Here is a 25,048-nt window from a genome sequence, read left to right on the forward strand (position 1 = left end):
GCTAAACTTCGCTAGATCCGCCCCTGCACAGTTACCAGCCGTCAGCTACATAGAAAAGGATCCTGGTGTAGAAATAATATTAAATAAATTCTAACAACAGCTTATCAAGCTTAATAGTGCCGCTGTTGTTCAGCCGCTGGTTTCCTCTTTCTGGTGAGAAGTGGGCCAAAAACTAAGAAGAGAGACGGACTCGCGACAGAAAAGCCGATCAGCTGATCATTAAGCAGTTTCACGATTGAAGTAGCAGCAGGAGAGAGAGAGAGAGAGAGGCAGTCCTCCATATATCTGTTGTTAAGCTTAACGCTGGAACGCTTTACAGACATTCAGAGATGAACTTACACACTTGCTTTACTTCTCTCTGGGAAAACTTCCTCGGAGATGAAATGCTAGTTTGCTAGCGAGGCTACAAATACACACAGCCGCTCTATCACGTGATGCATACTGCTGCAACGTGCTACGGTTATGAGCGAGTTACGCCATGTAGCAAGTTTTGTGAGGTGCTTTTTGTTGTGTTGGGCTCTTGAATAAAACTCCCCGCTCAAGCGATAACGTGGAGCAACAACCATCTTTATTCTAGCTTACTCTCGTGCTAATTACATACCACCATTTCCTGACTAGATGGTAAGTACTGCCGCCTAGTGGCGCATGATGTACATCAATATAGATTACACCACATCCCCCTTACTGAAGTTAGGCTGGTACATTCTTTTGCTCTTCAAACAAAACATAACTGCATAATATTTTTTTTCAATACAGACATACCCCAGCATTTCAGGAAACATAAACTTGGTATTTTCATAAACACTTTCTTTTCTCTTGTAACATATGTCCAACCATTTTACCTTTTAAACATGCTATTCTCAAAACCACAACTTAGCATTTGAAATACAACTTTCCCCTTTCCAAACAATTAGCTTCACAGATCAAGTCTTTTCGGTTTAATCACTTCCCTACCAGACCGGGTTCTAACCACACCTGGTGTATGTGGTGCGCTTGGCTCAGAAACAGTCTCTGTAGGAGTGGACTGGATCTGTTTTGCTTCGGTTTGAGTCTCTGTTTGCGGGATCGGCACAAGATGACTGCGGTTCCTTCTGATTGTCCCTTGGGGTCCACTGATGATGTATGATCGTGGAGTTGGGTGGACTGATGTCACTGTGCCCTGTGCTTTTGCATCCGTGATCCAGACTGGTTGCCCTGGCAACAATTTATCCAGTTCTCTTGTTCTATGTCTTTTGTTAAAACATTCGGTTTGTCTCAGCCTTTTCTCTCTCTCTGCACGACAAATCTGCTGAAAATCAGGCAGACAGGGCTGTAAGGTTTCAGGAAGCATTGGCAAGGTAGTACGAAGCCTGCGCCCCATGAGAAGTTGAGCCGGGCTGTAGCCATTCGCCAGTGCTGTTGTTCTGTATGCCAGCAATGCCTTGTATGGATCGCTAGCTTTTTTGAGGAGATTCTTGATGGTCTGGACGCCCCTCTCCGCCTCGCCGTTGCTCTGCGGGTACCTGGGACTACTGGTGACATGCTCAAAACAGTAGTCCTTTGCAAAGTCTCTCATTTCTTGACATGCAAATTGTGGGCCATTATCGGTAATCAGTGCTTCAGGTATTCCATGGCGTGCAAACATTGACTTTAAATGCACAATCACATTGGCTGAACGAGTTGGGCTGAGTTGAGCAATCTCGACATATCTCGAGAAATAATCTATTACCAACAGATAGTTTTTGTCTTTTAGTGTGAACAAATCAGCTCCTAAATTCTGCCATGGCCTCTCAGGTAAACGTGTGGGCATAAGAGGTTCCCTCACGTTAACTCTCTCCTGTATGCACAGCCTGCACTTAAGGACAAGTTCACTGATCTGATTACTTAAGCCTGGCCACCACACTGCTTGTCGGGCACGTTCTCTACACTTAACTACCCCTTGGTGTCCCTCGTGTATTTTGTCCAAAACTGCATTTCGCATGTTTGCAGGTATGACCAACCTCGTGCCTCGCAGTAGTAGTCCATTGTGTACACTCAGAACTGCTCTTTCGGACCAGTAGTGTTTTACCACTCCCTGCAGCTGGTTCCTGTCCGGCCAGCCCTCTGCACAGAACTTCATGACTTGGGAACAGACGCTGTCAGACTGTAGCTGTTCACGGAGATCTGTAAGGTATTTGCTGCTAGTAGGAAGGCCCTCCAGCACCGCGTCAACGTAAATATCGGTGTCCTCCATAAGATCATTGTCTCTGGGCATCACGCTGCCTGCCAGCGGTAACCGTGACAGCGTGTCGGCTGTGGTGAGGCTTTTGCCTGGAATGTGCCTTATAGTGTAAGAATACCTCATTAGGCGCATGCGGAATCTCTGTATCCGCGGTGGAAGCAAATCCAAGGCTTGTCCTCCAAGTAGGCTCACAAGTGGCTTATGGTCAGTCTCAAGCTCAAAGTGTAGCCCTAGAATAAAGTCACTGAATCTTTCACAGGCCCAGGTGAGCGCCAGTGCTTCTTTTTCCAGCTGAGCATAGCGCTGCTCTGTGGCTGTCAATGATCGTGAGGCATACGCGACTGGTGACCACATGTCATTGTCTTTCTGTAGTAAAACTGCCCCCAACCCGTATGAAGAGGCATCTGCTGAGATCTTTTGTGGTTTGTTTGGGTCGTAAAGCTGCAGTACTGGAGCGGATGACAGTTCTTCTTTTAAACTGCTAAACGCGTTTTGTTGCTCATGCCCCCAGTACCACATGTTTTTAGTTGAAAGCAAGTCTCTCAGTGGTTTGTCTTTTTCGGAGAGGTTTGGGATGAATTTCCCCAGCTGATTCACCATTCCTAAGAAGCTCCTAAGCTCACTCACGGTGCTTGGCTCTTTCATATTCTGCACCGCACTAGTTTTGTCAGGGTCAGGACTCATGCCTTCAGATGACACAATGAATCCTAAGAATTTCACTGCCCTTTTGCCAAACTCACATTTTGACATGTTCAGGGTGACGCCCGCCTTCTCTGCACGGTCGAGGACAGCGTGGAGTCTCATGTCGTGCTCCTCTCTCGTGGATCCCCAGACCAGGATGTCGTCCATGTGGCACACGACTCCCGCGAGGCCGGCTGTCACTTCCGTCACCATCATGTTTTGGAAATGCTCTGGTGCACTGGAAATACCAAATGGCAAACGATTGAAATGGTACCTACCAAATGGCGTAATAAATGTGGTGAGGAGAGCAGATTCTTTGGACAGCGGTATTTGCCAAAAGCCCATGTTAGCATCGAGCTTGGAGAAATACTGCGCACCTGTGAGCATGCCTAGTGTTTGGTCTACAGAGGGAAGGATATATCTTTCACGACACACTGACTCATTTAATGGTGTCATGTCCACACAGATACGGACTTTCTCTTTGTCCTTTTTGGGGGCTACGACCATGCCGCAACACCAGTCTGTGGGCTCTTCCACACGACTGATTACTCCCAACTGTTCCATCCTCTCCAGCTCTGTTTTGACTTTGCCCAGTAGTGGCAGTGGAACACGCCTTGGCACTTTCAGTGAATAAGGTTTAGCGTCAGGCTTCAGCTTAATCGTGTATGGTTTTTGAACAAGCCCAAGCCCATCACATAGTTTGGGGTACACTTTCTTCACTGTCTCAAGGTCAACATTGTCCATTCGGGCAATTAGTTTCAGTCTCACAGAAGCTGTCCTGCTTAAGAGAGCTACACGCAGATTTCTGACTACATAGATTGTCTCTGTAGTGCTCCTGTCACTGTAGGAAATGTCTTCCTTTGTGGACCCAAGTACGGTCAGTGCTGCACCTCCTGGTCCATACAGTGGCTTTTCAGCTTTTTGCAAATGTTCATTTGGCTGCTTAATGTCTTTGAATGTCTCCTCTGAGATAGCTGTGACATCTGCCCCCGAGTCTAATTTAAATGTCATACTTTTGCCTCTCACGCAGATGTTAGCAAGCCACGGGTCTTCTCCTGAATCCAGTTCACCTAGGAAAAGTCCATCTGCACTGTCTGCCACCTCATGCACAGTTGTAGACCTACAAACTCTCCCGTAGTGTCCACGTTTCCCACAGTTGTGGCATTCTGCATTTTTAGCTGGGCACTGTGCTGCTGGGTGCATCGGTGCTTTTCCACATTTAGAACATGTTTTTTTCTCTTGTTTTGTCATTTGTGGTTTTTGTGGCTTGAACTGCTTTTGCTCTCTGCTTCTGAATTTATTTGGCTGTGATTTTCTGACATGCACGGCATCCACGGCTGTTTTGCCAGTGCTGCTTTCACCTCTTAGGTCAGTTTGCTGTCTTTTTATTTCCTCAGATTGTCTCGCCATTGTGATAGCTTTGGTTAGGGTCAAATCTTTGTTGAGCTGCATTCTCTCTGACAGTGATAAATCTTTAAGACCCACAACGAGCCTATCCCTCAAAAGTTCATCGTGAAGTTCACCATATTCACAGTTTTCAGCGAGAGCATATAGAGCTGTTATGAAGGAGTCAACTGTTTCTGATGGCTGTTGTACTCGCTTATTAAACTTTGCTCTTTCATAAATCACATTCTTTCTGGGGACAAAATGTCTATCAAATGCGTTTCTGACCGCATCGTACTGCTGGCGCTGCCCGTCTGTTAGGTCAAGTCCCCTTAGCACGTCGTCAGCCTCGTCTCCCATGCAGTAAACTAATGTGTTCACTTGGTTAGCATCCGTTGAACTGTTCAGATTACTTGCCATTCTAAAACGCTCGAAACGTCTGATCCACTTCTCCCATTCCTGGGGCTTAGCGAAGTCGAACGGTTCCGGTGGCTTGATGGTGAAAGTAGCCGCTGGTGGAGCTGCCATAACCGGGCCAGTTGCCGCCGGCAGAGCTGCTGCTTGCTCCGTCATGTTTGTCGCTAGCCGATCGCCAAGCTGACTTTCTTTTAAATTTTTCTCAGTTCACCGCTTAGAGCGAGTGCACTTCTGACACCATGTTGTGTTGGGCTCTTGAATAAAACTCCCCGCTCAAGCGATAACGTGGAGCAACAACCATCTTTATTCTAGCTTACTCTCGTGCTAATTACATACCACCATTTCCTGACTAGATGGTAAGTACTGCCGCCTAGTGGCGCATGATGTACATCAATATAGATTACACCACACTTTTTTGATATTTAATGGATCGGATTACATTTTTTATTTCTCGCCGATATCCGATCCAGTAATTTACGTCCGATACTGACACGTAATATCGGATCGGTCCATCTCTAGTTCAGTGTAGACACACAAACACATGGTACAAACAAGACTGGGACTTCCCGATGTCACAGTCTGTCTGCATGCCACCAGCCACCAATCCACATTTTTACTAGTGATCAGCTGATTGTCTTATTCAATGAAATCTTCATTCCTTGGATGAAAATATAATTTTGCTTCTCCTTTTTTAAATTTCTGTTTTATTTTAAGTTTCAAGATCACAAAAATTTGTTATTACAATTCTAACCGTGATCATGGTGATCTGTGGAATCAGTGACTTCTTAATGTCTTCCTGTGTTATGCTCACGTCTCATATATACAAATATTTGCTCCATGTCCTTTTCACTTCTACTTAAGGTAGCTGACAGAATCACCTGAATATAAGTACAGAGTTAGCTCCCAGCATATACTTTATATAAAAGATGGACTTAATGGCATTTAATATGGGAGTCTTTGATCAATTCTCAAACAGCCATGACACAAACTGCAGTTCTAGCACTTGGATTATTACAGGGTAATCCCAAAAGTAAGCTCTCCCCTTTTTTTTTTTTTTTTTTTAAAGAAATACAAACAACCGTTTATTTTCTATAATATTGACATCATTTCAAAGGTTAAAGAATTATTTATTTTTCTACATTATTGCCATTTCGGCCGATGCATTTTTTGTAGACACTGTTCCAGTTTGACAATGCCCATGTCATACCAGCTCACCGCCATGTCCTTCATCTTTCACCTCTTCATCGGAGCAGAATCATGTTCCAGACAAATCCTCTTTCAACTTTGGGAACAAATGTTTTTCACATCCATGCAAACTGTTCATACACTTCCGTCAGTTGGCGATAAATTTCAACTGGTTTAACACCGTTTGCGTTTTTGATGATGATCAGAAGGGGTGCTCCAAGGTCCAGTGTAAGATAACTTTGGATTAATACTGTTAGTGCAAAGCTGCCTCAGTTAAACCCACCAGGAATAATAATAGCTGAAGATGACTAGGACTGGACAAGGTACAGTCCAATCCTTTTTTCCTTTTTTTTTTTGTTTGTTGCTGACTGATTAATCGTTTCTAATTTTTTGCTTTGCCTAATAAAGAGCAGTAATGTACAGTCCAAAATCAGCTGTTTGACTTTCTGCTTATGAAAAGACTTTGACAATCAGTGCCTCACAGGCACAGTTTTGTTTAAGTATTTCTAGCAATCAAGGAATTGATTAATCCAATAATTGTTGCGTATCTAATCATTGTTAATGGGAAACAGTGCGGGCTTACAGGCATCATTGTAAACACATCCATATCTCCTGTCATTATGAGTAGCTCGGCTTGTATGAGCTCCAGCACAGTAGATGCCTGATTCTGGCATGTTCTGAGGATCTCATTGTCTTTCAGCACCACGTTCCATCTTGCATCACCCTCCCTTTCCTGTTCAGATGCCCTGACATGTATCTTGGTGCAGAAAATGCTGGGAATATTTCTTTTGCCTTTTTTTTTTGAGGTGCCATCTTGGGGGGTCTTGACAATGGTCCCCCGAGGACTGCGGCACTGCATCATACACAGCATCTGTCAAACACAGAATGAGGATGGAGACTTGGCAAGCTGTGGGTATATGTGTGTGGGGTAGAGGAAGAATGCCAGAAGCTCCCCTTTTCACTCTCCTCTGTTCTCCCGGTGGTGATTGTGGGGAAGTCTCTGGGCATGTGCAGACACGTCTGGGCAAGAGTCAAGCTCTTGCTCAATGCTGCCTCCTCCTGTCCAACTGCCTTTCAGCCTGTCAGTGATGCAAGATAAGCAGACAGAAAGAGGCTTGGCATGGATGAGCCTTACCACCCTCTGCCTTTGTTGTAATTTAATTTTCACACTGCTGTTCTTATTCTCTACGTGAGGCTTAAGACAGCAGATAAAAGCTCCGGCCCAGGCTGATAATCACAGCGAGAGAATGAATCGGAGCATCTGCAGTACAGATCACCTCTGATAACTTCAGTGTGCTTGTCAATGTGGGAGCAGCGTTGTGTCACACCGTTGGGTCAGCCGGCGCAGAGATGCAGTATTCCTAACTTCACATCGGCCTCTGTGCTGCACTCCTCCCACACTTTTCCTCTCTTTTTCTGTGGAGTTTTCCAGCTAATTAGCTGGATTTAATAAACTGACAAGGAAAATGTTTACATATGTCAGTACTGAAAGCTGTTTTCCCATAGACTCCAATATTACTGGATAATATACTGGACAATATTACAACCACAGCTCTCACTGTCTGGTGGCCTTCAGATAGAAGGAGGTTTAAGGCAATTCCACATTGACTTCATTTTTTTTTTTGCTAGAAGCTTTGTCCAAGTTTTATACTGTCTTTGGTTTTATCCCAACATTTTCTTAAATGATACAATTAAAAGATGTAATGAAGCAGTGCATCTGCTAAGAATAAGAGCTTGCATAAACACCATCACCACAATTGAGCGCTGGCAGAATTGCATTGGACACTGATCTTGTGACTCCCAGAAGAGAAAGGAGCTGTACAGAACATATTTCTAATGATCAGCAGCTTACATTATAGTCTGTGCGTTTCGATGTAATAGACTTGGAAAATATGATAATTAATTGTAATCCTGCTTTAATAGAGTTTCTTATTGCGTTGCAGGCCAGAAGACGTGTCTCCACCTCCACGGTGTGTTCCCCTACATCTACGTGCCGTACGACAACTATGGGCAGCAGCCAGAGCGCTACCTGCGGCAAGTGGCCTTCAGCATCGACAGGGCCCTCAACGTTGCCATGGGAAACCCCACCTCCAACAACCAACATGTCTTCAAGGTGGTGCTGGTCTCCGGCATGTAAGTAACTTGTGTTTGCTGTGTTGTACCGACACAACTGAGCTGAGATTTGCTTCAGAAAGCAGCTTGACTGCACACTTTGGTAAAGGTTGTTGTTAAACGCAGCCTTTCTGAAACAACAAAGGATGTGTGAGCCAACAATTGTGACTTAAGACTTCTCTAAACACTCAGTTTCAGATATATGTATTCTAAGTTTTCATGTCACATTATTGCTAATTCAGTTACTCAGACTCTCGTCAGCTTCAGAGTCCACTTTAAGATTGTGGTTTTAGCTTTTAGAGCTCTGCATGGACAAGCACCACTGTGCACCAGAGAACCTTTACTTTCTGTGACCTGTCTATATGTGTATGTATACTTTACTTTAACATGTGTATGTGATGCAGGTTTACATATTGAATGCCTTTTTTTTCTTCTTTTCTTTCAGGCCTTACTATGGTTATCACGCCAAGGAAAAGCTCTTTATGAAGATCTATTTATACAATCCTCAGATGGTCAAGAGGTAAGGATCGAAGCAGTTTAATGTGAACAGAGATCATCCCAGCCTCCTGTTGTTTGAATGGCACACTGTGCGCACGAGTCTGCCAGCTTACTAAACTGAAATCGATCGCTGCGTATTCAGCTGTACTCATTGATTGGCTGAGTGTGTGTCCATGCATGAAAGCACACAGGAAGACTGTGAATTATTTGCCAGAGTGATCAGTGTTGGTGTTGAAAGTGTGAGTGGAGCTACTGATTTGAGGCTTGGCAGAGAGCGAGTAACTCTGTTAGAGAGCGAGGGACAGAGGCTGGAGGAGCGAATGATGTATCACTGGGAGGGGTGGGGTGTAGGAAGGAAGGTGGAAAAGTAGACTGGCCTTGTATGTGTGTATGTAAGTATGTTTAGGGTTTGGTTGCATTTTTGCCAGGTGTTAAAATAATTTTTTTTTAAGGTGAAACTGCAAATTTTATTTGTAATTATATGTATGTTTGGATGTGAATATATATATTTAGGCTATACCAGACCTTCCCAAAGTGTGGGGAAGGTCTGCAATGGCTTCCCACACTTTGGGAAGCCATTGCAGGGGGGGCGCAGTATGAAAAGGGGAAAAAAAACAACAACAACAAAAAACAACGCTTGGACACTGCTAGCACGGGGCTCCCACACAAACGCAAAGCAGGAGATGAAGCATAGCTGAATATGTTTCCAAACCAACTTCATTCTAAGCCAAAGACTAGAAAATATGGTGAAGCATATCTTCCCTTTGGTTTCACCTGGACAAGTGCCAAGGTAGGTCTCCCTGCAGAATTTTAAAAGTTTTAAAACAATCTCAGTTTTCGGTGATTCGAACCGTCGTTTACGTTTGGACAAAAGTTCCAAACGCATAGAAACAGCTGCGTTTTCAAAAATACCCGCGTAGGTGTGGACGTAGCGTAAAAGAGTTGGTAGTTTATTTTCTTACTACCTGCAGTTTACTTGTATTTGCTTAATTGTTTACTAAATGTTTGAGGTGTGAAATAAACCGCAATGGAGCAAAATATGGGCGTGTGTGGTTGGAGGATGTATTTGTGCGTGCGTGTGCGCTCGTGCGCGGGGGGCGAGCATTTTTCTTGTAAAACAAAGGGGGGCCTAGCAAAAAAAGTTTGGGAACCACTGGGCTATACAATGGCTTGGCATTCATCCTGGGTTCAAACCCACTTGGGGTCTTTGTATGTGGAGTCTGCATGTTCCCCCATTTTCTCTTAGAACTGTTGTTTCTTCCGCCTTTGGAAAACATGCAAGGTTAATGCTGCCGATGTTAGCCCTGGACACTCTTGGAAAAGAGATTGTAAATCTCAAGAGTTTCACTCACTGATTAATAGGGGTGGGGGAAAAAATCGATACTGTGTAGTATCGTGATATTTTGTTTGCTAATAATGTATCAATACAGGGACGGCAGAAATCGATATTTTGTTACAAAAAAAAGTTTTTGTGGACTGGAGCATGCTCTGACTTCAGAGTTTTCTGACTTTTCTGAGCAAGAATCCTGACATTCCTTCACTGTCCAAATGTGTTTAACTTGTTTTTTTTGGCAGCAATAAATATGACAGTTTACTTATTTTAATTTAAGACATGTTTTATTTTAATTAAGTTTAAAACTTTTTTATTTAATGTAAAATTATATTTTGTTTTAATTTACTTTCAAATTCTTCAGTTGCTGAATGGGCTGCATAGTTTTCATAAACTGCATAGTTCAGAATAGCTATAATTGTACCAGATGGTTGATTCAGTTAAGTTGGACTAGACTGTAATACAAACCGTTCAGTTTGTCAACAATCAAACTGAAATGAGAGAAAGACTGAGTGTGAGACTTTGATATTAGAGAAAATGAATATTGATAAAGTTTACCTTTATGTACAGAATCTGAATATCGCAAAATATTTTTAAAAAATTGCAATAATATCGTATCGTGCGTTAAGTATCGTGATAATATCGTATCGTGGGATGTATGGTGATTCCCACCTCTACTGATTAAGTAAACTTTGATTAGATTAAATACCCAGTAATTCCAGTAGTTGTCATATTCAGACTATGCAAGAGGGGCCTGTATGGAAGCCTTTGTATAGACAGAGAATCAGAAATTCTCTGTCTTCGTATGACTGAATGGTAAAATTTCTAAACATTTAAACTTTTCTTGGGGCTGTAAGTGGACTAAAGTGTATATGAAGATGTAGACATTTTATATTAAATTAAAGCATGCCAATAAACTAAAATTCTGGGCCTAAGTGAAACTGATTTTACTAGCCCCACTTTACATGTACATGGAGCCTGTATCAAACATCAATGTGCTTGATTTTCTGAAGCTTGTGTAATTAAACATTCCTAATTTCACAGTGGGGTAATGTAGATATGAGCCAATCCTTGACATTTTGGCCTCTGCTGTGCAGCTTGATAAAAATGTGGTATGACATCTCTGTGATCTCTCTCTCATCCTCAGAGCATGCCCTCAGAGCAAAAAGGAACAAAATGATTAAGCTTTGCTGAGAAAACTTTATCAGATACAACTTGTAGCCTTGATTTCAAGGCAGACCGCAGTTGTGCCTGGTCTCCACCAAAAACGCTTTCTCTCGAGCTGGGGGAGCATTTGTTCAGTTGTGTGTAAGCGGTTGAATGTTTTTTCTTTAAACACCAAGTGGCACATTTTAAATGGAGCAATCTGTGTTTGTTGCAGAGTGTGCGAGCTGCTGCAAAGCGGAGCCGTGATGAACAAGAGTTACCAGCCTCATGAGGGCCACATCCCCTACCTGCTGCAGCTTTTCATAGACTACAACCTGTACGGCATGAACCTGGTTAACCTGGCAGCTGTCAAGTTTCGAAGCAGCCAGAAAAAAGGTAAGGGATTTGGACAGGGAGAGCACAGATTTACGATCTTGTCTTCTTCTCTTTTTTTTGTTTGAATTTTCTCTCAGTTTTTTCTTCGTGCCTTGTCATCAAAATCTAATTTTAGCATCTGCTTGTAGTACTGACACTTGCCCTCGTGTACTTTAGGATGCAGGACAGGCTGCTCTTTTTTTTTTTTAATCAGTTGGCAGGCCTTTTTTTTTACTCATTACTTGATTGTTCCCTCGTTGCTCGGCAGGGATGAGAGCAGGCCAGGGAAGGGTTGCCATGCCTTATGTCATATTGAATTAGTCTTGATCTCCCCTCAGCCTCAGGATGCCTCTGTTGTCTTGTGAAAGCTTTCTGTTTTCATCCCTAATGTTGTCCTCACGTTTCCCTTCACGTTTTCTCTTGTGGTCTTTGCTCTTTTCTCTCTCTTTCTCTCCGAACTTGCTTTTTCTGACCTCTTTGCCATTCTTTCTGTCTTGTTCTTTTCGTTAATGGCCAAAGGTGAAATACAGAGGACGCATACCTCCATATGAAAGTAACTAGTGAAAAAGTGTGAGGACAGGAATGGCAAGCAGATACTGGGGATCAGTAGCCTGCAGTCTCAGACTCTCCATTTTATTTGTCTGAGCTCCCTGTAGCCTGTGGAGCCGTGTCACATCTACAGAGTAACAGATTAGACACCTGCTGCAGCTGCTTTAGGTTTTGGCTTCTGTTTGATTTATAAGGTGAATACATAGCAGAAGTTGGATGTGACAGTCTGTGAACAAGCAAAACATGGGAGACACTTTTCATGCTGTCTTTATCTAATATTAGCCACACTCCAAGCAGCTCTATAAAAATAAACCATCATCTACCCTGTAGAATTACAACAGGTTTGAAGGATGTTCTTTGCTTCTGTCTTTCTTTATGTCTTCTTACACATGAAGGAGACAGGGAGCAACTTTAGTCTTGATTTGAAGTGGTGTTTGACCAATGTAAAAAACAGTATTTCCTCCTTTTTCTTCACCAGCTACCATCGCTTTGCGTGCTAAATGCTCCACCATGCTGGCTATCAAGTTTGTAGTTTACTTTTGCCATTATCCGCTTAGCAGAGAAGTACACAGCTGACTGATGTGGCTGTTTAATTTAGATAACATAAGAACCAGTTTCCTGTTGGGTTCTGCAGTCTGCATCGGACGACTCGGGTGAGCATTTTCACTGCCACCATGATTTTGGTTTTTTAACATAAATCTATTTATTTATATATTTTGGGAGCCAGAAGTGACTATTTGGATGACAAGGTGGTGACCTACGTCATCAGCTACTGCTAGTTATCTTATCAAGCTACATCCATAAACTGTACAGGTGCATCACAGAGACACATACTTGCTAATTATTGCTAACTAACAGACTAATGAAATAGAATTTCACATATTAAAACTGAAGCACAGAGGGCTGCTAGCCACAGCTTTCACCCAGATTATAAAATATTATACTGGGTTCTAAAAAGCTTTTAATGCTGTAAAGTTTGATAATTTTACATGGGTGTCTATGGGGATTGACTCAGTCTCTAGTGACCATTAGAAGAACTGCAAGTTTTAGAAATTTCATTAGCTTAATTTTTATAGCCCTGTATTTGTGTTGGCAGCAAGGGAAGGAAAAATTCCCTTTTAACAAAAAGAAACCTGTGGTGTGACCAGGCTTACAAAACAGCGGTCATCTGCTGCAACAGGTTCGGGGCGAGAGGAGGGAGACGGGACAGAAGAGACACTGTGGAAGAGAGCAGGAGCTGAATAATATCTAATCATCAAAAACAAAGTGGTATATAAACAAGTAAAGTCTGAAGAATCAAAAAATGTGTCATTCTCCAAAACTTGTGGACCTACATGTATCTATGATTTGTGCTACAGTGAGCTGAACTCTTGATATCTCTGTATTGAGCTGCTTCACGTAACTCCTGGAGAGAGGTGGTAGTGTGTGGGCTTGAAGCTCAGCAGTGTCTTGGACCTCACAGTGGTAGTGTCACGCTGGGGGTTTCTCTTCAGATCTTTGGTGAATTTTACCCAACTCCTCTCGCCCCCCGTAGGCACTAAAACCCCTGATTGCCAACTCTGTTTGATCTGAGTTTAGGCTTAAACTCAGCCTTCTGGTCGTCGTGTCCAATCAGACCTCTCTCCACACTCCCAGAGAGCATCCCGCCCAGCAGGACCACCTTCACTTGTGAGGCCATTAAAGACTCCAGACAGGAAATTCCACACTTGTACTTTTAATAAAGTTCTTTTATAGAAGTCCTCACGCCTGACTGTCCTCCAACAAAAGCACAGTTCCCGTGTTTGATCCACCTCTACACTGATTCAATCAATGGAAAAGGGCTCCTGTTCCCCTTACAACAAAGAAAACAAAATGCTCCAATAATGGGTACACCAGTTTACATTTTCTGCTCCCCTCAATGTCCAACTTGAAAGGAAGTTCCTAATCTGGGATCAAGCAGCAGAATAATAATAGACTGAGCTGGTAAAATGGGCCAATTCAAGATAAATGAAACCCTTAATGTGTTTTGAAGTCCATTTAACAACTTGAACACTCTGGCCTCCTAAATACTGAGATTAAAAAGTGTCACAGGTACCAAAAGAACTCTCCATGTAACAAAACAACAGTGTTTTATTGTGCCTATCTTTGCTGCATTAAAGAAAGGAGGATAATCATGATTCATTATGCCTCAGATTCTCTAACACTGTGGATCGCAGTTTAATTGCTAAGAAATGGCAGCACTGAGCAGTTAATCAATCGAGTTGTAAATGAAAACCCCGTGGTTATCCAAATGCATTTGGAAGGAAAAATACCGTTACTGTGATCCTCTCATGTGCCTCTTATGTATATCTCTGTATATGGTTAACAGATGAAGCAAAGGCAGACCCAGAAGGATCGGCGTTCAGGAGCATCAGCCCCTGGAAGGCTCACTGTACGTCCAAGCTCAACGACAGCACCATAGGAGGCACATTCGTCCGCTGGGAGGAGAACGCCATACCCAGGCGAGTCTCGCCACATCTTAGTCTAAGCAGAATCTGAATGCACTGTTTTTGGCTTATGTCCGAGCTGCAGTGGATATTAGTTCTCCGTAAAGATAATTAAAAAAACAAAATGGTAGCTTGTTTTTATTCATTTATCTCCCCGCCCCCTTTTTTTTATATTCACTGACTGTAGCTCTTTAGTCCTGGATGAGGTGGAGAGGCAGAGCACCTGCGAGCTGGAGGTTGATGCTGTTGCTGTGGATGTTCTCAACCGCCTCGAAATCGAAAGTAAGTTCACTCAGTATTGCAGCCACAAACTTAAGAAAGCAACGGGTGAGGCAAAGTTAAAGCACAGAAGAGTGATGGACTGCTCTGACGGCTGCCACACATCAAATCTGTTTTCAGCCCCAAATACAAACATCGTGGATCTGACCTAATCCGTCCAATCACAGGGGAGCAGCTAGACGTAGAGGATGGGATAGAGGGTTAAAACGAACCAGGGACAATAAAGACAGATGCTGTTGTCTGGCAAAGTAATGAGTAATGTAGTGCCAGAGCAGATGCAGCTTTTGTTCCTGAAAGATTTGTTTTAATCGCACACATCTGGATCTGTTGTTTTAGCGTGTGAAAGAAAGAGAGGTCATTCTTGCACTTACAATCTGAGCGGTGCCAGTTTTGCTGAACGTAGTGTTGTCTTAAAAGCAGTCCTTCCATCTGGGCTGTAAAGATACTGTGAGTTTTATCATTGAAATCAGATGGGACCTAACAAGCTTAAACCACACAAAGAATCTGTCTTAAAATGAAAAGAGAGGCCGTGATAGACAACAAGTGTGTGTGTTCTGCAATTATGAACTATTACAGTTTGTAAAGCCAGGGCTTTTTCTCAGGAACTTTATTTTTCCTGGGAGCTAGAAGATTCCGTCTAAGCTTTGTTTGTGTCTTAAAAACAGCAAAGATTAGGCAGATTAGGACTAGAAGATTTCAGAAAGTTCTGTGGAAAGTCCTAACAATGTGACTGAATGAGAACTGATAAGTTTAGATGTAAGGGTTAAAGAGAGAGTGTGGGGCTTGGAGGTGAGGTTAACCATTCTCTGGAAAAATTATCCAGAGAATCACTGCTTCACCCTATTAACATAATATTGGTATATAAAAACTGGTCTGTGGGATGTGTAGGATGTGTATTGTCAGGTGCAAGTTATTTGTGTGTTGATAAAGCTGTTATTGTGATATGTGTGTAAAGATGCCCACTGCTTTTGTTCTTCCTGCTTCCTATTTTAAGGCTGCAGGTTTTGGATTAAATAATGACTCTGCACCTCATCTTCTTTCCATATTATTTCTATAATGAGTTTGTTTGCGGTGTCGGAGCTGCATGACTGTGTAATGACTGCTATACAGACAGAGCAGAAGTCCTGCTGTGGAAACATGTGCAAAAAACTATGCAGTAGTTCTTGCAGTTAAAAACAGCTTTATGAGTTGATGTTGTTAAGCACAGCTTTATATAAACATCGTGTTTGATGTTTGAGTATTTTTGTGCTTAATTCTCCATTTTTGTCCAGATCAAATTGGCAGGAACCCTGGCCTGCAGGCCATCTGGGAGGATGAGAAACAGAGGAGGAGAGAGAAGAACCAGCCCTCCCAGATTGAAACCCCCGAGTCACAAGGTACAGGCATTCACCATGGAAAATCTTAGCTTTGTCTAAGTCAGTCTATGGTTTTCTGTTTAATTTCTCTGCGATCTGGGAATAACGGAAAATGTATGAGTATGGTTAACTGTATATAAAAGATGGTCATAGTCACTATGCTGTCACCCATTCATTTCTTAACTCTTCGGTTTCACCATTTGGGTCATTCCCATTGGTTGTTTGGAGCCAGAAGTGTCTGTTTTTGGAGCTAGCAGGCTTGGTTATCAAGCAAGGCTCATAAACTGAACGCGTGCAATGCACAGGGACACAAATCTGCTCATTAGTGCAAAGTAAAACACATTTTCATGAAACAAAGCAGGCTGTGTTGTTTGTCAGGTGATTCCATTATCAGGCATCAAAAGAACAAATGTGATGGAGAGGTCCAGCAAATGGAATTGGCAGAGAGCTTTTGGCTAGACAGAGTTCTGTTGGCACACTTGTCAATAACAACAGCCACACCTTATCAGTATTCAGTTGGATTAGTTTTACAAAGAAAATCACCCATGCTGCACCCAGCATCTGATCTACTTCTTGAGGAATTGCCCTTTTTTGGCGATTCTTCCATCCCCCAGAATTGCTAGTGCTGAAAGCGTAAACAGTGCCTATGATGGAACCGTGTAAGAACACAGTGTATCACAGCTTAATGTTTATGGAGCTGCATAGCCACAGACGTTTGCCATGTGACACAGTACCCATGCTGGCTACTGCCCTCAGCAGCTGCAAAGCGAGCGTCAGAAGTGACCCACGAAGCAGCAGGAGAATGCAGCCTGGTCTGATGAATCACATTTTCTTCAACGTTATGCCAAAGGCCGGGCGCATGTCTCATTTATCTGGAAAGAAGAGCTGGCCAGCATGATTCGCTTTTAAAGAAGGCCAGTATGATGCTCTGCAGCATAATACTTACTAAACATAGTTACAGGCCACCTACATCATTTCATCAACACTAATCTAATTGATGCAGAGGTTTCAGCTTTGTTCATACTGCTCAGGAATGGTTTGACCAACATGACAAATTGTAAATTAACTTTTGAATTTCTCAATTCAGAGGAGAGGAGATGTTTTGAAACGTTGATTTGGATGTAAAATCCTTCGGTTCTAATGTGCGGGAGTCTCATTTCAGTGGCGCCAGTGTTTCTGGTTACTGTGAAAGAGTTTTGAGAATGTCTGGAGGCAGTGTAGACTGTGGCTCACTGTGTTCTTCTATCATGTTATGCTTCTCTTTGTCCAACTGTGGCATCTGTCTTAGTTTTGTCCAGTGGAATGTAAAATTAGAATTTTCCATTACCTCCACAAGTCAGAGTTACAATTCAAAGAGCTGTCCATATGATCGGTGGGAAAGCACTGTCTTTAAACTGCAAACCCTTTGAATCTTGCCAAAGTCTGATTCTCCCCGAAACACACGCACACACACACACACACACACACACACACACACACACACACACACACACACACACACACACACACAGAGCTGTCATGGAAATAGGCTGCCAAATAATCAGAGCATGGCTGCACTGTGACAAAAAGTTTCTCAGGCCTACACCCAAGCACATAAGCACATGGGGTTCCCAAGCTTGAAAAGTGAAGAGAGAAGAACTCAGATAATGTCCACGAATTATAGCTCCTACAGAACAATTTACAATGTGCAAAGACAAAAGACTACGGTATGCAGAATTAAGGTCACAGTTTATTACAGACTGACAGTAAAATTACCCAGCCAAACACCAGCATGCTTAACAGCTATTACTGACCACAATGTTTTAATTGTAGCGAAGAATTCCATGTCTGAAGAATGTTTCTAAGCGCCAGAAAGTGCAGTGTTGAAATTGCTTGTCTGATGTGTTCCAGATCGTGGTTTTGTCACCTCATCAGAGAGTGAGAAAATCTTCATGAAGAGAGTTGAGGAGATTCTCAAGGAGAACGAGTTTGATGTGTAAGTTCCTTCTCCTTCCTTTGATTTATCTTGGTAGTGCCAGGGTACATGATATCTGAAAGACTGCACTAATCTTGTTCCTTAAGATTGTTCACAAAGAAAATTCATAATCACATCACATATTAACCCTTTATTAACACTTCCACTTCCCTTAGAAGTGCTGTAGCACTTCGTGTATATTTTGTACTGGTGTTAGGTACACCTGCACAGCTCACATGGCCAATCACATGGCAGCCTTTTGTGATGTCTCACTCCTCTCACTCCCCTCACTCACAACTGGGCATGGCACATGGCTGTCCCTCCCTGAGCCTGGTTCTGCCAGAGGTTTCTTCCTGCTAAAAGGGAGTTTTTTTTCTTCCCACTATCACAAAGGACTTGCGCCTAGAGGGTTGTCTGATTAATGGGGTTTCTCTGTATTATTGTAGCATTTTTACCGTACAATATAAAGCGCCTTGTTGCATGCAGGCATAGCTGAACTGCTGAAATTCAAGCTGAGCATCAGAACAAGGAAGATGGGCTTTTAATTGATGTGGTTGCTCTTGCCAGCTAGGCTGGTCTAAGTATTTCAGAAACTCTCTCTAGGGTTTACAGAGAATGATCTGAAAACAAGAAACTGTCCAATGAGTGGCAGTGCTCTGGTTGCCTTGTTGATGTCAGAGGTCAATGGTCTGTTACTACCGTAGAAATAAGCGGTGGTGTTTTCATGATGCACAACCCTGTAAATATCCAATATGTGCCTTTTTCCACTAACACCTACTAGGCCCAACTTAGTTTTTCTGTTTTCCAATAGGTACATGGTACAAGGTACTTTTTTTTAGTACCCGTTTGGCCGGGGTTCCAAGTGAGCTCAGCTGAGCCACAAATGTGATATCACTGGATAAATTATGAAAGCGACTCTTTCACGAGAATCAACTCAATCATTTTTGAAACCTGGAAAAGGCGACACACAAACCAACACCATGTTCTAACAATGAGGTGCAGACTTTTTTGTGCCTGATGACAGTCTAAGAGGGAGTTAGACTATTGTTGTGTTGTTTGTGTCAAAAGCAAATGACATCACCGGACTTTGAGGCCACCTTGCCCACGCATGTTGAGATGGTATTGAATTGTAATGGAAAACAATCGAAACCGAGTCGTGGCGAAACGATTAGGTGCTAGAGGGAAAAAAGGCATTGTGTCCCTTCTCACGTGATGCACTGCCTTCAGGCCTGTAAACGGGACTCATGGTAATTTGCATCACTTGTGTGATGACCCGCTTTACACAAAACCTGCATTTAAAGTTTGGAACAGAAATTGGTATTCACTGTCTGCAAGTTTGAGGTCTATGGTGAAATGGCCGAGATCACATCTGATCTGTATGATGTAATACTTGCTCTTTGCCAGATTCAACACAGATGTCCTAATTTTGTTGTGGCATGACAGTTCTAAAGGGCCTTTGAAGTCAGTGTGGGCATGCACAGTGTTTCAACAGGATTTTCTCTTGCACAATTATTTTGTTTGCCTTTCTTTTATTTGTTTATCTCATTTTCCTAGTGTGAGAGTGCTTATTTTGACTTTATTCTTTTCATGTTAGGTTATGGTTTGTTGTTTGTCTTATTGTCATTATTAAAAATGTAATAACTGAAAGTCAATGTCCCATATCCGTCATGAAATTTGGAGTAACTGTCACAGAGTTGGAGTTTATGCAAGAGAGTGACAGTGTTTGAAAATGGGGACAAAATGCTTCCAGCCTTAGAGAGTCTCCCATAGTCTGGCAGCCCACATCAATAACAAGTTGTTCTTGTTTTTAGTTCTTTGTATTGAGCTGTGATGAAGTTGTTGTGTGTCCTCAGTTTCTTTCTGCCTCAGTGTTTTTCTTCTCAGGGCAGAGAGGGAAGCAGTAAAATCAGAGATTGGATAAAATGGGGAAAGTGAAATTGCAACAGATGTAGTGGAGAAAAAAAGGGAGGGGGATGGTGAAACAATTGCCAGATGTACAGCTAGAAAGTATTTCCTGTTATAAATAAAGTACAGTTGACTCGACTGTGTGTGTGTTGCTGCATCATATCCAGATGGCTTCCATTCACCAACCCCTGATATCAGACAGGAACAAAAGGGAGGGGGGGGAGCAGCGCAGACCTTAGGTGTAGAGTCGGCCTCGTCTTAAGTGATGGAGCGCACACACACAGAGTTGCCTGGCTTCTTTCCCAATACCTGGCTGTCTCAGTCACCCTTTCTGTTAATACTCTCACACAGCCTATCACTTCCTGTCTGGTGGCTCTCCTTTACTCTACTATGCACTGCTAATATTGCTGCTTTGTCAGTGTCTCACTTAGCATTTTAGGCTTTTTGGAAACATCTTATTTCCCTTTACTCATGGTTTTCTTTTAATTCAGGGATTTTGTCCAATTCTTCAGCTGTGAGCCTTTGTTTTGGCAGTTTCTACAGCCTCAGTTATGGACACATTGTTGTACCTCTTATTCATCCAGAACCAGTCTCTCATGACACTCTCTGGTAGGCAAGTGACCTTCTGGGCTTCCCTGATTTTGGATTCCAGCCTTCTCCTCCATGGGAGGGCTTTTATATCAGATTGTATATATAGCTCTTTAAACCTCATTTTGGTTGGAAATGTCCTCCCACTCCTTGACCTTTACCCTGTTCTGCCACGCTCTTTATACAAGGCGGTGCAAAATAGAGTTTTGGTTGAATCCTTCATTCTTTTTAAATGGAATGAGACTAAAGAACTGCAGAGTCTGTAACTTGATTGATGAATCCAGTCTCTCGCTCGGTGTGCCCTGAAGCTCACTCCCCTTCCCATCTGAGAGACCAAGTCCTTTTGGTTCCTGAGTTTATGGACGAGTGACTGTAGCTGCCTGTTATAGCTAACTAATACTCATATATCCTATGTGATAGCCAGCAGGTAAATGGCCTGTATTTGTATAGCGCTTTTACTAGTCCCCCCTAGGGACCCCAAAGCGCTTTACACACACAGTCATCCACCCATTCACTCTCACATTCACACACTGGTGGAGGCAGCTACAGTTGTAGCCACAGCTGCCCTGGGGCAGACTGACAGAAGCGAGGCTGCCATATCGCGCCATCGGCCCTTGGCCCTGGCCAACACCAGTAGGGGGTAGGTGAAGTGTCTTGCCCAAGGACACAACGACTGAGACTTTCCGAGCCAGGGTTCGAACCGGCAACCTTCCGATTACAAGGCAAACTCCCAACTCTTGAGCCACGATCGCCTTTTGGATAAGATTGTCTTACCTTTGTTTTCTTTTGATGGTGTGCCAGCCACAAGAGTCCTCAGGCATCTCGAGTGCCCTTTTAAAGGTTCCTGGTGCTACCCATAGCTATATTAGTTTATTGTAGATTGTAGTCGGTAGGACAAGTGGGAAATATTTTATTTACTAATTGTAATTATGTTAATTATATGTCTACAATATTGATTTGATATCAATAAAGGTTATTACGTAAGACAGTTAGCACTGTTGCCTCACAGCAAGAAGCTCCTGAGTTCAATTCCACCACCTGGCCGGGGTCTTTCGGTGTGGTGTTTGCATGTTTTCCCCGTGTTTGGATGGGTTCTTTCCAGGTACTCAGGCTTCCTCACACAGTCCAAAGACATGCAGTTAGCGCAGTTAGGTTAACTGGTAACTCTAAATTACCCATAGGCGTGAATGTGAGAGTAACTGTTGTCTATGTCTGTGTGTTAGCCCTGCGACATACTGGCGACCTGTCCAGGGTATACCTTGCCTCTAAGACAGCTGGGATAGACTCTAGTCCACCTGCAACCCTGAAAAAGGATAAGTGGAAGAGAATGGATGGATGGAACCCCAGATCACTGTATGACTTGAGGACCAATTAGCCGCAGTCTATAAAAGGCTGCTAGTTAACATCAGAGGCTGTTACAGGAACCATGTCCCACCCCTGGCCTACACTCTTTTTTTTTCTTTCTTTTTTTTTTTAATTTTAATATTGATGAATAAACACCAACAGGTTTGTCTGCACTTCATCTCTGCCTCAATCCTCCTCTTTGAACCCAGCTCCTATAGGCCATCCCAACAGTCAGGTATTGTTATGGGGAATTTACTCCAAGTCAATTGGATGTCTTATTTCTAGCCTCCTGTTTATGCTGGTGCCATATTGTTATCTAAACCCACTGAAGAATTTGGAGCATTTTCTGCTGTGTGCTACATGACAGGAAGAGAACCTTTGGACAGTGCTCAGGTTTGATTACCCCACACGGCCTGGGGTTAATGCATAAAGATCTGGGGACATTAACTAACTGTCAATTAGATAAAGTGTTTAACAAACCCATCTGTAGCAAATCTGTTTGTTCAAATTAGCATCAGCAGATGTAGTTCTACATTTGTAATTTTTCTGACTCCCGTGTATTAATCGCAGTGTCAGCCTCAGAGCCTCTGTGTCATTTGAACTTCACAACACAGCTCTTACTTGTGATGCCTCATCGGTGTGTCTGTGGCCAGTTGTGACTCTTCATCACTCAGCATGGTATTATCTTAACAATTAGTGCAACTGCACACTTTTGTCTTGAGGCAGCAGATAGAAAATTACAGTCAAAGGTGCAAATCATATGTGCATCTACATATTACACCTAGAGGAGCTGCTCTGCCGTGGAAACCCACACTGTGGAGCTCCCAGTGCAGTGTTTGTGCTAATGTTGATGGAAGAGGTTTGGAACTCTGCCGTTATTAAGTTGCAGAGCGATGGCGATTTGTAGTCCTTATTGCTTCAGGGCTTGGCATCCCCATTCTTTACTTATATGGTCTGCAACTGGAGTTGCTGTGGTTCCACTTTGCTATAATACCACTTCCAGCTGGTCATGGAGTAATAACGAGAGAAGATATTTCAAAAACTATTACAGTATCACACCTGAATTCAGTCTTCAGAACGATCACAGATGTGGTGCAAGATTTTATACACTTGTAAGATGAAGAACACCTGAATCAGAGATTAAGCTGTGTGGTCTGGTAGTTTTAATGTAACAAGTAGTCTTAAGTTAAATCTTGTTAATGGCTCATCAAATGGCTCAGAGTCTGTATTTCAGTATATACTTGTTAGCACATATCTGCTAACAAGACTTTCTAGTTATCGTTCCTTACTCTTTCTCATCATTCAAACTCTGAGAGGGCGTGGCTTGGTGGCAAAATGTGTTCATCATTGCAGAAATCTCCTGACGCCTGCCAGGCTCCCTCCCTGGCTGCCTCTAAAGTCGTTAGCTGGCAGACTAATTAAGAACAACCAGACAGTGGCACGTGCACGCTGACTCTCGGGAGGCTCTTCATCATACGGCACCAGCAGAACGAGTCTCTGTCATGAAACCTCCCTCAATCTCAACCTAAACTCTGAGTCTGGAGTAGATTTCATTTTACAGCCACGTTGTCTAAAAACCATTCATCATTTATCAGCCTCCTGCCTGCCGCTGCTGCTCATTCATCATTTAAAGTGAGTTAGAGGGTGTCCACAAGGCTGTGATTCATAGTCTACTATTCTGTCTGATGTGTTTGCTGTTTATTTGTCTCTGTCTGGCCATCTTCCCACACGAGTGTTTGTGTTCTTCCCTGAGCCGTGACTGGGCTCAGTCATGGTGTTCTGCAGCTTCACCTGTCAGTCCCGTGCTTTTCTACATATTGCATCAGAAGGTTTAAAGAAGCTTGAACTTGTGCTACAGAAGTCGTCCGTGCAGTCACAGGAGCAACAATTTAGTATCCTGAGGGCTTTTTACATGGTCAGACTCATGGCCAGGCTTCAGACTCTAGTCCACCATCTTCACCAGATCTGAAAGACCTCCTCCAGAGCAGTGCCTAAAATGGAATTCGTTTTTTTCTTTCTCAAAACCACTCCTGTAAAATCTGTTCCACGTGCGAGTGGCGGCCACCCGCCTCGTCTTCATTTCAATATTTCAGAGTCACTAAGTGGTGAGTTGCCAGGCGATGCAGCAGGGGCAGCACGATTAAGGGGGCGTGATAGGCAGCTTGTGGCTGAGGGCGATCCGGAGGGATACAAAGCCCAGTTGGCTGCCTGCCCGTTTTCCATTCATATTCCCTCTGCCAACACACAGACACACACCACTTAGCTGTACACACCCATATACTTCCTCACACAGTTGCCAGACAAGAGACACTCTGCCCACTTGTGCAGTCCCACACACAGCTTTCACCCACCAAACCGAGCACTTTCTCTGATTAAGACCCGCTGTAAAGAGATGCTAATAAAACATGGCTGCTGCCCAAGGTGCTCAGCTTTCTAATTCAGCTAACAGCCATGTAGACAACACTGTTGAATGTTTTGGTAAAAAGTAAAACTTGACGTCTGTTTATCTCCTCAGGACACAAGATCTGTGTGCTTATGATGGGGAGAACCAGGAAGATTTCCCCGGTGAACTAACACTTCATTTTGACCCCCTGACCCCAGACGGGCTGCCGTGTACCCCTGCTAACGCTGTGGAGGTGCACAGGGGTTCACAGCCAGGTGAGGACAGTTGCAGTAGATGTTTCACAGACCGGCAACAGCAGATTTTGGTTTGAGTTATATCATATAGAGTTATCACGATGGGATAGTTTGACCTGCTATGAAACCATTAAAGACCAAAGCTATGTTCTGATTTGGTTTTTTACACTTCTTATTTGGTGGCTCATCAGTAATTTGGTGGCATGAAGTGGGTTAAACCAGGCTGGTAGTCCCCAAAGATTTTCACAGACCAATTGTTGTATCTTTGATAATGGAAGTTATTTCTTTCTTGGGTAGTTGTCAAGGGTTATATAATTGAATAAACTGACTTTTTAGGAAGTTGAATAAGTTTTTGTGCACATAAAACAATGTACAGCGACATTTCTTTCTTACATTTGTTTTGTCTGGCTTTAAAGCCAATATCAGAAATGAAAGTTGTTATAAGCTTATTAAATCTGAGAACAAAACAGAAGAGAAATCCTCTTTTAATATCATCTTGTAAGTAGTCTGATTCACTATAGGAGATGAAGAAGATTTGATGTCGAGACTGAATAATTTGCAAAAAAGCTCGATTTTACTTACTAGCACCCTACACTTTCTTTTCCTTTATAGAATTTAAGCCCTAATTGGACTAGGTTTCCCTTG

At 43.0% G+C, this 25,048-nt stretch overlaps 1 protein-coding gene across 2 annotated transcripts in view; it reads left to right on the top strand.

Moving 5' to 3' along the window:
* The window catches only part of rev3l (REV3 like, DNA directed polymerase zeta catalytic subunit), an 85,486-nt gene that overhangs the window by 36,107 nt on the left and 24,331 nt on the right, over window positions 1-25,048 (top strand). For both annotated transcript variants that reach the window (XM_085134202.1, XM_085134203.1), the window contains exons 2-9: window positions 7,810-7,999; window positions 8,424-8,498; window positions 11,188-11,348; window positions 14,224-14,356; window positions 14,529-14,623; window positions 15,892-15,996; window positions 17,866-17,950; window positions 24,282-24,424. In XM_085134202.1, coding sequence (XP_084990328.1) covers window positions 7,810-7,999; window positions 8,424-8,498; window positions 11,188-11,348; window positions 14,224-14,356; window positions 14,529-14,623; window positions 15,892-15,996; window positions 17,866-17,950; window positions 24,282-24,424 — 987 coding nt within the window. The remainder of the gene's footprint in view (window positions 1-7,809; window positions 8,000-8,423; window positions 8,499-11,187; window positions 11,349-14,223; window positions 14,357-14,528; window positions 14,624-15,891; window positions 15,997-17,865; window positions 17,951-24,281; window positions 24,425-25,048) is intronic.

Source organism: Neolamprologus multifasciatus, chromosome 15, assembly GCF_963576455.1.
Source record: "Neolamprologus multifasciatus chromosome 15, fNeoMul1.2, whole genome shotgun sequence".
Classification (NCBI taxonomy): domain Eukaryota; kingdom Metazoa; phylum Chordata; class Actinopteri; order Cichliformes; family Cichlidae; genus Neolamprologus; species Neolamprologus multifasciatus.